This window comes from Anolis carolinensis, chromosome 5, assembly GCF_035594765.1.
Source record: "Anolis carolinensis isolate JA03-04 chromosome 5, rAnoCar3.1.pri, whole genome shotgun sequence".
NCBI classification, from domain to species: Eukaryota; Metazoa; Chordata; class Lepidosauria; order Squamata; family Dactyloidae; genus Anolis; species Anolis carolinensis.
The window spans coordinates 202,423,533-202,439,708 of record NC_085845.1 but is presented as its reverse complement, the minus strand read 5'-3'; the positions used below and the strand labels follow the sequence as shown (position 1 = coordinate 202,439,708).

At 44.8% G+C, this 16,176-nt stretch overlaps 1 protein-coding gene across 4 annotated transcripts in view; it reads right to left on the bottom strand.

Moving 5' to 3' along the window:
• Positions 1-3,827: 3,827 nt before the first annotated feature.
• Positions 3,828-16,176, bottom strand: part of tnpo3 (transportin 3) — a 78,748-nt gene continuing 66,399 nt past the window's right edge. For 3 of the 4 annotated variants that reach the window (XM_062983380.1, XM_062983382.1, XM_062983383.1), the window contains exons 21-23: positions 12,909-13,021; positions 7,690-7,782; positions 3,828-5,268 (exon numbers count right to left, since the gene is read on the bottom strand). In XM_062983380.1, coding sequence (XP_062839450.1) covers positions 7,722-7,782; positions 12,909-13,021 — 174 coding nt within the window. In that variant the 3' untranslated portion in view covers positions 3,828-5,268; positions 7,690-7,721. The remainder of the gene's footprint in view (positions 5,269-7,689; positions 7,783-12,908; positions 13,022-16,176) is intronic. The other variant, XM_062983381.1, reaches the window with a different exon arrangement.

The window sequence follows — 16,176 nt, the reverse complement described above, 5'->3', positions numbered from 1 at the left end:
CACCTTTCTCGTCATAGGGAGAATGTTGATGATAGTGGAGTAATACAATGTGTGTATGAGTGCATATACACTGTATTGACTCCATGTGCCATTGAATCTAATGCACACCTCAATTTCGAAAACCCCTACCAAAAATGTAATTTTGTGTTGCTGAATGCAATGCGCAGCGGCAAGAAGTGCACTCTTTGTAATTTGGCCACAAAAAATGTGCATCATACTTGCTGCCTGCTTAGGTTTCCTTCTTTAAAAACAAAAGTGTTAGAGCACCAAAGCTTCCAGAAACGGAAAGAAAACCTTGGGGTGCATCTATGATGAAGAACAAACCCACTTCAACTGCCTTGGTTCAATGCTATGGAGTCCTGGGGCTGCCATTAATGTAGCAGCTCTTGAATATTTTATTTAAAGACCCTAATAATCCCTTACCTAGATGACCCTTACTCAAAAATCTTGTTTTTCCATGAAAGTGTTGACAGGACATGTTCTGCCTGACATTTGCTCTTTGCTCATAATGTAAGGTCATGCAAACTACAGTAATGATTTGGCTGCTGGATGAACTATGAACATGTCACCTGAGGATAGTGCATACGTGGAGCAAACTATGGACACTTCACCTGATGTGATGAGTAATGAGTTATGTAAGTTACAAGGCAACTACGCATGTCCAAAAGGATTGTAATAGTCAGCAAATTCCATTGTCAGTTAGCTTTCTGCGCATGCTTCTGTAAAATTGTATAAATTGGAAAGCCACTACAGGCAAGGTGTGGCATTGCGTTTTCTGGGCATTAGCTAACATTGTCACCTGCTCTTGGCCAAAAGTCAACTATCTTGAAGACAACTTCTGCTGTCAGTCTGCTTTCTTCACCCGCGTCCAAACGAAATTCCACAACACCATTTTACAAGGTCTTGAGCCTTCTCTGTCAAAGAATGCTGGAGCCTCGCCAAACCATACATCCCGGGATGGTGTAGCATTGAGCCGTGGGCATTAAACTAGAGATGACGTCCCTCAAATAGGAGACCTAGATGCAGCTTCCCCTTTCGCTTGGGCTCAGCACTAAGATTACCATATTTCATGGATCTAATGAGCACTCCCAATTTTAGCCCAAAAAAAGGGGAGCGTTAGATTCGAGTAGAAAGGGTAACATTTGATTTGAAAACTATGCCTGGTTATAAACGGGGCTGAGACAGCAGGAAGTGAGAAGAATCTTCCCATCCGATGGAAGGGAAATCCATTCCTGGAAGAGTTATTATACTAGGGAAAGCTTGATCTCCAATCCTTGTTTCCACAACAAGCCAAATTTTCCAAAATTCTCACAGGGACAGAAAGTGCAATCTCTTAACAAGGGCACAGACAGCAAAGGAAATCCCACAGGAGTGCTCACCCTTCCCTATGCAACTCAAAGATTGTTTACGCACACACACACACACACACACATATTTATGTATGTATGTATATATGTAATGTGCGTTTTCCCCATGGAATAAACAACAAAACCACTGAACCAAATCACACCAAATTTGGCCACAAAAGACATAGTCGTCCAATCTATGTCTTCCAATAAAAAAACCTAGAAAAATAAAGTCTACATAACAGAAAACCAGAAACTCTTGCCACACCCTGGACTCTCCACAGATAAATATTTACCTTCCTTGCCTAGTTTATCCATGCCTCACAACCTCTGAGGATGCCTGCCATAGATATAGGCGAAACATCAGGAGATAATACTTCTGGAACATGGCCACACAGCCCAAAAGACATACAACAACCCTGTGATCCCGGCCATGAAAGCCTTCGTCAACACAGAAAACCCCAATTGCTTAGCACGCATACACAGAGGCCCCCGGGGAACTGAAACAACTACATTACCCAGAGGACCTCGTAGTTGTGTGCGGAGCCTAACACCACTTAAAAAAAAAGTTGCCATGGCGGAACAGCCTTGCAGCTCCAAAGCCAGGATGCTTCCTAACCAGACGGGTCCTCCGTTGGCCACCTTGATTACCATTGAACAGCCTTACAGCTTCAAAGCCAGGATGCTTCCTAACCAAAGGGATCCTAACCACCAGACTACGGCTCAGCAACACGTGGCCGGGCACAGCTAGTGTGTGTGTGTATGTATTTAGTTGGAGTTATGCTTAAAAATGTACCTGTTCCGACATGCATACAGATTCAAACCTACAGAACCTCTAGTTTGCAACTTGGGAACTTCCTGTATGCAGGTATGTGTGTATATGTCTGTGTGCATATGTATATATTACGTACATATGTATGTGTGGGGGCCGAGTTTAGCTCAGCAGGCTAAATTGCTGGCTGGAGAAAATCCTGCCGATTGAAAGGTTATTAGTTCAAGCCCGGGTTGGGGTGAGCACTTGCCATCAGCCCCAGCTCCCTGCCCACCTAGCAGATCGAAAATAGAAGTGTGAGTAGATAAATAGGTACAGTTTTTAAATAAATGGAGAGGTTTAAAGAGGAGTCCATAAGGCAATTCATCTAAGAAGGATGTCTAAGCTCTTTGGCATGGAAGATGGAGTGACAGCACGCTCCCCTCCCGGTGGCTGAAGTTGAGCACAGCGTCCAGATGCCGGAAATGGGAAAAGATGGGAAAAGCCTTTACCTCTGTCTATGCATTGCCTGTCCTTGTTAAAACTGTATAATGGCTTTAAATGGTTGCTGTATAGGAGACAGAACGGAATATAAATAAAGTTTATTATTATTATTATTATTAATAATAATGTTGTGCATATATACACATGAATACACGTATTACTGTATATGCATGTATTTGTCTACGTTTCTGTGGGATCACTACTTGTGTATGTGTGTGTAAAGGGAAAAACACCTAGTCAATTACAACTCATAGATGAGTAATTAGAACAATCAAGGCTAACAAGCTTGAACCACTCCCTGAGTGGGGTATAACTTTGGGAAATGTTTGCAATGTTTTTGGGGGACTTACGGAATACTTGCTGAGAGCCTACTATGAAGATGCATGAGTTTAATGCAAGGAACGTTATGTGAGTTTTGTTGCTGGAAGTTTTATTGTCTTTTATTACTCTGCTACTTAAGAGTCAATTTTTTATTTTTCGTCCATTTTCCTGGCTTGTTTTCTTTTGCTCATTGTGGATACGACAAAGGGCTGGATAAGTCTGGACAGGACTGCACGCAGTTTGTTTTTCAACAAACCCATAACAAAAAGCTCCTGTGATTATTGTCAGGGTATTGTGAATTGTGTGAAATGTTAAAATCAATCTAGGCTGTTAGAAATGCCTTCTGTGTTAGTTTCGGCAAGGCATTTCAGTAGTTATGGAGTTAATAAGAACCTGCTTTGATTGACGTATCACAGGACCAATGGGGTCAAGTTTGTTTGACCGGGACTTCCTTCTTGATCTGTGGAATGCAGGGGAGTGTCGTCTGTTGTGTGGTGTGTTCGGCGTGAGCATTCTCTGGAGATGGAATATGAATGCTATGCTCTGAAGCCGAGAAATGCAACTGTAAATAGTTATGTAAATAAAGTTAAACAACAGTTGGTTTTCAACTGACCCTTCGCCTGCTGGAGTGTTTGTTGACCAGTGCTGATTCTCCGCATGGGAAGACAGTCTGGAGAAGGAGGTGAGACCGGGATGATGATTTTTGGAACCCACCCTGCACGGCAACCAAGGTCTCACACCACCGTCGTCACGCCTGACAATTTTAAGATGTACTTCTTATTTTTAGAGATATTTATATGGGGAGGGGGGGGAAGTGTGCCTTAGAATCGGGGTGAACCCCAACACGTTACAAGCCCCCCCCCCCGGCCCGCCTTCCCCTTTAACAAATGAGACTTGAGACGGCGCCCGTTTTAACGTTTTGTCTGTTTTTATTGTCTTTTTTTGTGTGTGTTTTTCCCCCCTTGTTCTCGAGATGGCTACAACACCAGACGGAACAGCATCCCCTCTGCCCCTCTTTCTCGCAATCGCACAATCGCGGTCTGCGCAGGGAAACGTCCCTCCCTCCCTTCCTCTTTTCCTTCCTTCCTTCCTGCGCCGGATCGGTCCAACGACACGCCTGCCCCGCCCCGCCAAGTCCCGCCCCTTCCTGCTTTTCTCCAGAGCCCCGCCTCTCTTTCCCCCTCCCTGCCATGGTTTTTAAAAAGAGAAAGGAACAGAAAAAAAATAATAATTCCCAAACGAATTGAAACCAAATTTAAAAAAATAAAATAAAAGAGAATCCCAAAATCAACTTGGAAAAGAAAAAAAAAACAAAATATGTATATATATGTTATTTATAATATAATATATATTATAAGAGTTCATCAACGTAAGCAATGGACTGGTGGGATCGATCCCCTTAAAGGGGCTTCCAGGTTGCTCAACCGCCCTTCTCGCAGATGATAAAAAATCTCCTTTTTTCCCCCTCCCCACCCACTGGGATTTTTTGGGAATGGGAGGCCGAGCTCTGGAAATCAGGAAGGAAAATTTGCAAAAAAATGAAATTAAAATTAAAATTGAAATAAAATAAAAAAGGGAACATTTAAAACTGGGACTCCCCTCTCGTTCTCTCTCCCCCCGCAGGGCTCACAATGGGTTTCCGATTGAGAATGCCTTGTCTCGTTTTCCAATCCCACGGATCCTGAAGTTATTATTCTTTTATTATTTTCATTTCACAGAAAGTTTTCTATAACCTTGTTGCTTAGTTTGGTTTTTTTAAAACGTTTTTATTATTCCTTTTCTCTTTTTTGTTTTGTTTTTTTGTTTGTTTTTTTTAGTTTTTGCTGCCAAGCAAATTTATTCTCTGACTTTTCTCCTCCTCTTATCCGTTTCGGTATTTTTTTTTAACTTTTTTTTACTCCTTTTTATGTATGTTTTTTTCCCTCTCTCTTTCCTCCATTTCTCTCTCTCTTTTTATTTTAAAGCAAGTCCATCTGGAAAAGCAGTTTCCCCCTCCCTCCCCGCGATTGATGCCGTAAGGTCAGTTGCAGCCATCCGTAGTCGCAGATAAGGTTCGCGCGCCCCACCCCTTAAACCCCGGGTTTATTTAAAATGTGGATTTTTCGCTTTCCTCCTTCCTTCCTTCCCTCTCTCTCTCTTTTTATTCTCTCTCTCTCTCTCTCTCTCTCTCTCACTCACAAGCAGGGTCTTCACCGACTCTTCACTCGCGGCGAAGTCTCTCGTCTGGGTTGGCGGGCTCCCCGAGCGAGTCGGAGCCCTTGGGCCGCAAGGAGAAGTCTGCTGCTGCTGCTGGTTGTGGGGCGCCGTCTGGGTTGTTTTATTTCCTCTTCTGAAAATAAGACATTCCTGGAAGCGCAGGGAGACAAAGGAGGGGGGGACAGGGGCAGGGGGGACGTCAGCGGGGGTCATGGGGGCCCCAAGGGACATTTAGTCCAACTTCTTGAGAGAGATGGATTGAGGGATATAGGCAGATAGAATCACAGACACTCAAGTTGGAAGGGACCCCAAGGACCATCCAGTTCAACCCTCTTTGATGGATGGATAGATGGAAAGATAGAATCATAGACACTCAGAGTTGGAAGGGAACCCAAGGATGGATGGCTCAATCGATCGATAGATGACAGAACCAAAGATAGAGTTGGAAGGGACCCCAAGGACTATCCAGTTCAACCCTCTTAGATGGACGGGTAGATGGATAGATGGACATATGGAATCATAGACACTCAAGCAGCGGAAGAGACCCAAGGACCATAGAGTTCAAGCCTCTTAGATGGATGGATGGATGGATAGATGGATCGATAGATAGCTAGATAGCTAGATAATAGATAGACAGATGACAGAACCAAAGATACTCAGAGTTGGAAGGGACCCCAAGGACCATCCAGTTCAACCCTCTTAGATGGATGGATAAATGGATAGATGGAAAGATAGAATCATAGACACTCAAGAGTTGGAAGAGACCCCAAGGACCATAGAATTCAACCCTCTTGCATGGATGGATGAATAGATAGATAGATGGCAGAATCATAGAATCATAGACTTGGAAGAGACCCCAAGGACCATCGAGTTCAACCCTCTTCGATGGATGGATAGATGGATAGAATCAAACACTCAAGAGTTGGAAAAGACCCCAAAACCATAGAGTTCAACCCTCTTAGATGGATAGATAGATGGATGGGTGGATGAATAGATAGATATAGATATGGCAGAATCATAGACTTGGAAGAGACCGCAAGGACTATCGAGTACAACCCTCTTCGATGGATGGATGGATAGATAGATGGCAGAATCAAAGATACTCAGAGTTCTAAGGGACCCCAAGGAACATCCAGTTCAACCCTCTTAGATGGATGGGTAGATGGACAGATAGAATCATAGCCACTCTGAGCTGGAAGGGACCCCAAGGACCATCTAGTTCAACCCTCTTGGATGGATAGATGGATGACAAGATAGATAAGGTAAATGACAGAATCAAAGACACATAGAGTTGGAAGAGATCCCAAGGACCATCCAGTTCAACCCCCTGAGAAAGAGATGGATGGATGAATAGACAGATGGATGACAGAATCCTAGGCTCATAGAGTTGGGACCCCAAAGACCATCCAGTTCAACCCTCTTGAATGGATAGATAGATGATAGACTCAAAGATACAAAGTTGGAAGAAACCCCAAGGACCATTCAGTCCAATCCCCTGAGAGAGATGGGATAGCTAGATGACAGAATCATACTCACAAGAGTTGGAAGGGACTCTAAAAGGACCACTGAGTTCAACTTTCTTAGATGGATGGATAGACAGATATATAGATGGCAGAATCATAGACTCGTAGGGTTGGAAGAGACCCCAAGCACTATCCAGTTTAATCCTCTTAGATGGATATAGAGAGATAGATGGCTGGGTGTTTAGATAGATGACAGAATCTTAGACTCATAGAATTGTAAAGGACCCCAAGGGACCCCAGTCCAACCCTTTAAGATAGATAGATAGATAGATAGATAGAATCATAGATTCACAGAGTTGGAAGAGATCCTAAGGGCCATCCACTCCAACCCCTGAGAGACTGATGGATAGACAGATGGATGACAGAATGATAGACTCACAGAGTTGGAAGGGAACCCAAGGACCATCCAGTTCAACCCTCTTAGATGGAGGGATGGATGAATAGATAGATAGATAGATAGACAGACAGACAGACAGAGATGGAAGAATCATAGGCTCATAGAGTTGGAAGAGACACCAAGGAGCATCCAGTCCAACCCTTTAGGATTAGATAAATAGAATCATGGATTCATGGAAGAGAGGAAGGGACTGCAAGGGTCATCCAGTCCAACCCTTTAAGATGGATAGATTAGATAGAAGGATAGATTAGATAGATAGAAGGATAGAAGGATAGATAGATAGATAGATAGATAGATAGATAGATAGATAGATAGATAGAGATGTGGAAAGGACCCCAGGGACCATCCAGTCCAAACCTTTAAGAGTACGTAGATAGATAAACTAACAGATTCAGAGAGTTGGAAGAGACTACAAGGGTCCAACCCTTTAAGATAGATAGATGGATAGATGAGATAGGTAGACTAAAACAAATAGATAGAAACATAGACCTCAAGAGATATCTAGAATTCTTTGCCAGAGACCCCTGGAGCTCCAATCACACCTTGAATCCCAGGATTCTACAGGGTGGAGCAACACAGTTATAGAATACGGAGGTTAGTAGTACCCAAGCCCAGGGGATGCTGAGATCCAAAGGGAGGGCCTTTGCTTACCTGGGAGACAGGCAGAGTGAAGGAGACGCAGGCTACCGGAACAGTCTGGTGAAGTCTCTCAGAGCCCAGCAAACCTGTTTGCACTCCTCAGCGCTGGAGGCAAAGGAGGAAGAGAGAGTCAGAGCGGCGTTATTTGGGGAAGGGAAGGGACTTAGAGTCCAGGGTGGGCTTTGGATGTTGGGGGCTTGCCGGCATATAGTAACCCCAATGGGTTTTCTTATGCAAGAAAGACTCAGCGGTGGTTTTGACAGTTCCTTCCTCTGCAGATGGTGACCCATACGGGTACTGACCCTGCTTAGCTTCCCAGACCAGGCAGGATGCGGGGCCTTTGGGGGATTTAAGACTCACTGGTGAGCGACTCTGCCATATGGGATATCAGCTATCCATCTCAATTGGTCTCCATGGGTCAAACTCAACCAACAGTGCATCTTAATGGCCTTTCCCCTCCTCTTTGTAGTCAAACTGGCAATGGGAAGTGACATATTGCATCACTTTGACTGCATTAGGAGTAAGACTTTGCTGGAGGAGCAAATAGGGTGTTTAGTATCTCTGTGGAGCTGGGATATAATTTTCAGTGATTTTGTGCTGAATGGGAACAAAGGCAACAAAAAGGAGGCAAGGGCTTGGTTCTCCATTTGAAGCTAGTACTACTATTGTTGTTGTTGGAACGAAGGTAGCAAAAAGGAGGCCAGGGCTTGGTTCTCCATTAGAAGCTGCTGCTGCTATTACTACTACTACTACTGTTGTTGTTGTTGTTGTTGGAACAAAGGCAGCAAATAAGAGGCAAGGGCTTGGTTTTCCATTTGAAACTGAGACTAATGATGTTGTTGGAAGAAAGGCAGAAAAAAGGAGGCAAGGGCTTGGTTCTCCATTTGAAGCTGATATTAATGTTGTTGTTGTTGGAAAAAAGGTAGCAAAAAGGAGGCAAGGGCTTGGTTCTCCATTTGAAGCTGATATTAATGTTGTTGTTGTTGGAAAAAAGGTAGCAAAAAGGAGGAAAGGGCTTGGTTCTCCATTTGAAGCTGATATTAATGTTGTTGTTGTTGAAAAAAAGGTAGCAAAAAGGAGGCAAGGGCTTGATTCTCCATTTGAAGCTGATATTAATGTTGTTGTTGTTGGAAAAAAGGTAGCAAAAAGGAGGCAAGGGCTTGGTTCTCCATTTGAAGCTGATATTAATGTTGTTGTTGTTGGAAAAAAGGCAGAAAAAAGGAGGCAAGGGCTTGGTTCTCCATTTGAAGCTGATATTAATGTTGTTGTTGGAAAAAAGGCAGAAAAAAGGAGGCAAGGGCTTGGTTCTCCATTTGAAGCTGATATTAATGTTGTTGTTGTTGGAAAAAAGGCAGAAAAAAGGAGGCAAGGGCTTGGTTCTCCATTTGAAGCTGATATTAATGTTGTTGTTGGAAAAAAGGTAGCAAAAAGGAGGCAAGGGCTTGATTCTCCATTTGAAGCTGCTGCTGCTATTACTACTACTACTACTACTACTACTGTTGTTGTTGTTGTTGGAACAAAGGTAGCAAAAAGGAGGCCAGGGCTTGGTTCTCCATTAGAAGCTACTACTACTATTATTACTGTTGTTGTTGTTGTTGTTGGAACAAAGGTAGCAAAAAGGAGGCAAGGGCTTGCTTCTCCATTTGAAGCTGCTGCTGCTGCTGCTATTACTACTACTACTACTACTATTGTTGTTGTTGAAACAAAGGCAGCAAAAAGGAGGCAAGGACTTGGGTGTCCATCTGAAGATACTACTACTACTACTATTGTTGTTGTTGAAACAAAAAGGCAGCAAAAAGGCTTGGTTCTCCATTTGAAGCTGGTACTAATGTTGTTGTTGTTATTGATATTTAATAGAGGGGTGTTTGAGGACCCCTAAAGCACTGCCTGGGGGCCCAAACACTTTCCTCACCTGTTTTCAACCAGAGAGGCCCCATTCCTCTCCCAATCTGACTTCCTTCTTGAAACCAGGGGAAAGTGGCCATTCTGGGATGTTGAGACAGGAGGGCAACCAGAGAAGCTTCCAACTTCCTCCCAGCTCAAGAGGAAAGGCCCATGTTGGTGCTTGGGTCAAAGGAGGGAGCGGCAGGCGGGCAAGTCACAGGGGAACAGGCCAAGGCTTGTTCGGCAGGAGGGCCCTGAAGAAAGGACGGGGCAGGAAGGGCCAGGCACAGACTTGCCCGCATCAGTCCTGCTACATCAGGGAAGCCTCCAAAATCGAAGCCAAGGCATCCTTGCGGCTTCCCCTCCCAAACATTGCTCACTGGAGGTGAAGGACAGACAGGAAAAACCTGACAGGGAGGATGGGAAGCCCAAGCAGGGAGGTGGAAGGAGGGAGGGAGGCGGCAGGGCAAGGCCCATGGGTTCAAATGGCAAAAAAGAAGAAGAGTCCATCTCAATATTAGGAGGAATTTCTAGACTATGAGAGTGGCTTGATGGTGAAATGGATCGCACTGGAGGCCTTTAAGTGGAGGCTGGAGAGCAGAATGGACAAAGGTTTCAAAAGCAAGGTTTCAATATCACTATGTAACACAAATTTTGTTCCTAGGTTATCGGTATCATTTCCTAAACTACCATAAAAACATGAAAAATGTTTATTAAGCTGCAAAAACTTTGTTTCTATGGGAAGGACATCCTGCAGCATATTTTGCCCTAGATTTTCAATGAATATTTATCTCATCATAGAGCAATGATGGGCAACCTTTTGCACTTGGTGTGTCAAAATTCACCAAAAAACCTAGCACGACTTTGGTGGTGTGTCACTTCGAGGAAAAAACCATAATTTCACAATATATATAGTTTAAATAACAAAAATATATAATTGTAATATATAACTGTATTTAATAAATCAAAAACTATTTACTACCATTATTTCCATGTACAACTATCTATGGTACCTCTTGCCATTTCTACGCTGATTTCTCTCTATTGTAGTTTCAATGTAGTCATGAATAATGAATAATATAATAATAATATAATAATAATAATAATAATAATATAATAATAATATACTACAATAATAATAGAATAATAGTAGAATGATTTTATGTATTTATATATATGTGTGTGTGTGTGTAATGTGCATAATTCCCATGGAATAAACAACAAAAGCACTGGACCAAATCACACCAAATTTGGCCACAAAAGACATTAGTCATCCAAACAATCTGCATGCAGCAGCATGTCAGCAAAAATGGCTAGGCGTGTCAGTGCTGACACGCGTGTCATAGGTTGGCCATCACTGAGTCTAAAGCAGGGGTCCCCAAATTAAGGTCCGTGGGCTGTATGCGGCCCTCCAAGGTCCTTTACCTGGCCTCTGTCCAAACTTTAGACTTAGGGTTGACCTAAGTTTGAAACAACTTGAAGGCACACAACAACAACAACAATCCTAATTTTGGATTATTTAATCATAATCCTCCACCCAACAGTCTGGCCCTCCCCTTAAAATCCTCCACCCAACACCCGGCCCTCCCCTTAAAAAGTTTGAAGACCTCTGGTCTAAAGTAATTCAATTAAGTTTGCCACAAGAACAAAGTTTCTGGTGTGTAACAATTACTTTCAAGTGCCACACAATGAAACAGAAAATAACACTTTCAAACCAGGAACAGGATTTTTTTTCAAATGTTGTTACACAGTGTATTTGAAAGGATGTCCCACTGAGATGGAGAGAAAAGCTCCAGAGACCAGGACACAATGGAGGAAAGGATTCAAATTACAGGAAAAAGAGATTCCACCTAATAGTAGGAAGGAATTCCTGATTGTAATTGCTGTTCAGCAGCGGAATACATTTCTTTCTGCCTTGGAGACTGGTGGAGTCGCCTTCTCTGGAGATTTTTAAGCAGAGGCTGGATGACCATCTGTTAGGAGGGCTTGGATTGTGACTGCCTGCCTGGCAGAAGGGGGTTGGACTGGGTGTGCCTTTGGGAGCCCCTTCCCACACTATGAGTCTAGGATTATAGTTTGATTTCCGTCCAGATTTATCTTCCCTGCTTGTCATGTCTATCTGATGTATGATCTATTCTGTAATAGACACTCCCTTCAGCAGTTTGACTGTCGCCCAGACTGTTGTCCTATATTAGACCTTTTGATGCCTCAGATGATTGTTTAATATTTTAATTATATCTATTTTAAATCATGACTTGTGAATTTGTTTTTTAAATGCATTCTCTGATGTCTTAACTGTTGTTTTTGTGATATTATATGATTGTATTGGGCTTGCCCCCGTGTAAGCCACTCTGAGTCCCCGTTGGGGAGATGGAGGCGGCATACAAAAATAAGATTATTATTATTATTTTATTATGTCACAGCAAACAAGATAGACATGCTGGATTTATTATCACAAAATCACAAGTCGAATACTTCCCAAGTGTCTACGACTGTGTGATGTATTTTCGGATTATGCGCGCAGATCCCAGTCGGGTGGCCTTTTGCAGTTGGCAGATCGTAATTTTGACAATGTCTATTGTTTCCAAATGAGATCTTTTGGCACGGCACCCAGTGTGCCCATCACCACCGGGACCACCTGCCCTGGTTTCTGCCAGAGTCTTTGAAGTTCAATCTTGAGGTCCTGATAGCGGCTGAGTTTTTCCTGTTAGGATTCAACCTCTTTCATTGTGTATTCTTTTTTTTTGGGAGGGAGTGGAGTATATGGCCCTTGAAGACCCTTCCAAATCTATGATTCTATGAAGATGTTTAAGATCTAGCCAGGGGGTGCTATGGATTTTATTTATTTATTTATTTATTTATTTATTATTTAAAGCATTTATATTCCGCCCTTCTCACCCCGAAGGGGACCCAGGGCAGATCACATTGCACACATAAAGGCAAACATTCAATGCCATGACATAGAACAGAGACAGAGACAAGACGCAGGCACCGGGCTGGCCTCGAACTCATGACCTCTTGGTCAGAGTGATTTGTTGATTTTGTTGCAGCTGGCTTGCTTTCCAGCCTGCGCCACAGCCCAGACCTAAACTTCAAATAAGTCTTGATGAATTTTAATTGTGAATTTTTTAGTGATGTTTTGTGTTTAATTCCGTTTTAATGTTTGCACATTTATATATTTTAAATTGTATGCGAATGCTTTTATATCAAGCTGCTTTGAGTCCCCTTTGGGGAGATAAAGCAGGGTATAAATAATAATAATAATAATAATAATAATAATAATAATAATAATAATAATAATAATAATAATCCCCAACCGACAAGCGCCAAGAGGGCTTTGTACCAACCTTGTGACTTGCTTGTGAAAGTCCGTCAGCTGCTTGTGCGTCACTTGCACGGCTCCCCCCGAGGTCTCCTTTGGTAAGCCCTTCAAGGAGTTCTCCAGCCAACGGCAGAAAGTCTGCAAACGAGGAGGAACAGGGAGGGAAAAAAGGTTGGTAATTTATATGGTGGCTATACTGGCTAAACTGGCAGGCATGGGCCAACTTTGGCCTTCCCTCCAGGTGTTTTGGACTTCAACTCCCACAATTCCTAACAGCCGGTAGGCTGTTAGGAATTGTGGGAGTTGGAGTCCAAAACACCTGGAGGGAGGGCCTGTTGCACTAGAGCCCTGAAACACCTTTTCACCAGGTAATCCAGTAAGTAGAAGTATATTTAAAGAAGAGTATACATAAATATAAATATAAGCAAATTCAAAAAAGAGAAGGACAGGTTGCTCACCTGTAACCATGTTTCTTCGAGTGTACTCTGTGAATTCACACTAATGGAGAAGCTGCGCCTGCGCAGGTTCCGACGGAAACTCTTCCAAGCTGAAGTTCAAATTTTGGCGGTAACCACGCCCCCCTTCCCAAGGGGCATATAAGGCAGCCCCAGGCGCCCGCTCTCCAGTTCCTACGCCGCCAAGGCAACGAGAAAGGGAGAGGTTTGCCAGAGGGGAAGGAAGGGCGGGTTTGTGTGAATTCACAGAGTACACTCGAAGAAACATGGTTACAGGTGAGCAACCTGTCCTTTTTCTTCGTGTACTCTGTGAATGCACACTAATGGAGACTAACACGCTAAGGTCCCGGATGGTGGGACAAGGCAAACTCGACAATCAGTGAATGTCCAAACACATGTTTATTAGGACATAGAAAAAATAACCGTCCCAAGGGACCAGTGCAATAAATTGTCCGAAAGGACCAGTGCAATGCAACATGAGCATCAAAGAAGAAGAACATAACATGGAAGGAATTTTTCAATAAACATGATAGAGAAAAATACACAATTGCGTAGTGCATATAAACGCTCTCCCAGGGGGAGAGGGACAAACACATCTTGAGGTATAGAGAGTCACCTGTGGGTGAATATGAAGAGAAAAAACGTCTGAGAGTCAGGAGAGGCAAGATGAGAGTACTGATCTTGCAAAGGCCGAGTCTTTAAGGGCCTTACTGTCCAGCCTGTAGTGAGAGACAAACGTGAGAGGGTTTGACCAGATAGCCGCTTTACATATGGAGTCAAGCGGAATACCCCTAAGGAAGGCGGTCGACGCCGAGAGGCCCCTAGTCGACCTCGGGCGGATGGAAGGAGGGGGAGGTCGCTTGGCTAGTTCATAGGCCAACTCAATGGCCTGAGCGATCCAGTGGGACAGTCTTTGGGAAGAGATGGGATTACCCAACTTGTCCTGGGCATAGGCGACAAAGAGTCTTTGTGACTTACGAATGTCCTTAGTACGGTCCCTGTAGAAAAGAAGTGCTCTCCGAACGTCGAGAAGGTGCAGTTTTTGCTCGAGAGGAGAGGAGGGGTTAGAGAAGAAAGCTGGTAAGACAATGTCCTGGTTGAGGTGGAAGGCTGACACCACCTTAGGAAGAAAGGTAATGTCCGGGCGAAGAACAGCGCGGTCATGGTGGAAACGAAGATAAGGCTCGTCGACTCTGAGGGCAGCGAGCTCGGATGGCCGTCGTGCCGACGTGATCGCCACCAGAAAGGCCAACTTCCAGGAGAGCAGGCGTAGATCGGTCGAGGCAAGCGGTTCGAAGGGAGCAGAAGACAGTTGAGAAAGTACAAGTTCGAGGCTCCAGCCCGGCGTAGGTGGTAGCGACGGCGGGCAGATGTTATTGTAGCCCCGGAGAAAGGTTTTGATCAGGTGGTGAGAAAAAAGAGATGGCTGGCCGTGGCGCTGAAAAGACCAGGAAAGAGCTGCGAGATAAGCTTTTATAGAGGCAAGAGAAAGTTTCTTCTCGACGAGAGTCATGAGGAAGTCGAGGACCACCGATACCGAGGTCGGGAAGGTGTCGACGTTACGGGATCGAAGGAAGGCATGAAAGCGAGAGAGTTTGTAGGAATAAGCCTTGGTAGTAGACGGCTTATGGGCTGCCCGCAGGACGTCTTGCAGATTCTGCGGAAGAGAGGCTAGGTAAGAATCCTCCATGCAGTGAGATGAAGGGAAGAAAGGTCCGGGTGAAGAATTTTGCCGTCCTCCCGTGAGAGAAGGTGCGGCGAGAGAGGCAGAGGGTGAAACGATCCTCTGGAGAGGCGAAGAAGGGCTGGATACCACGGTTGGCGGGGCCAGGCCGGAGCTATGAGAATCGCCGTGACCGAGATCGAGAGAAGTTTTTCGAGAACTTTCGGTATGAGGGGAATCGGTGGAAAAAGATAAAGCATCTCCGCCGACCAGTCCAGAAGAAAGGCATCTCCTAGGCAGCCGGGGAAAGAGTTCGGGGGGAGCCTCGCTCCGTAGCGGGGTAGCTGAGCGTTGTGGGGAGACGCGAAGAGATCCAGAGTAGGGCGCCCCCAGAGGCGGAACAGACCGTCGAGGACCTCGGGATTGAGCTTCCATTCGTGAGAGGAAGAAGTCATCCTGCTGAGGGCATCCGCTAAGCCGTTTTGGGCGCCCGGTAGGTGGATTGCAGAGATCTGTACGCCGTGGGCTATGCACCAAATCCAGAGACGAGAGGAGAGGAGCATCAGTTTCCTCGAACCCGTACCACCCTGTTTGTTGATGTAGAATACTGCTACTAGATTGTCCGATTGAATGAGGATGGACTTGTGGCGGATGAGGGGGGAGAATGCTTTTAGGGCTTTGAGAATGGCGAGAAGTTCGAGGAAGTTTATGTGGTTGGCCCTCTCTGACGGGGACCAAAGATTTTGAACCGTTAGACCGTTCATGTGGGCTCCCCAAGCGTAGGTGGAGGAGTCTGTGGTTATGGTTAGCGATGGCGGGGCTGGATGGAAAGGAAGGCCCTTGCACACGTTTTGGTGAGACATCCACCATGAGAGAGACTGGCGGACGGACGACGGTACCGACAGGTATCTGGAGTTGTGGTGGTGGAACGGTTTGAAAGTGTCTATAAACCACCTTTGCAGGGTCCGAAGGCGCAGCCTGGCAAACGGGGTCGTGAGAACCGTGGAGGCCATGTGGCCTAGAAGGACCTGAATGACACGGGCTCTGACCCTCCGGGCAGATCGACAAAGGGCGATATGGTGGCGGAGAGCCAGGAATCTGTCGAACGGAAGTGACACAGTCTCTGCGACGGAGTCGAAGAGGGCCCCGATGAACCGGATTCGGGTTGACGGGGA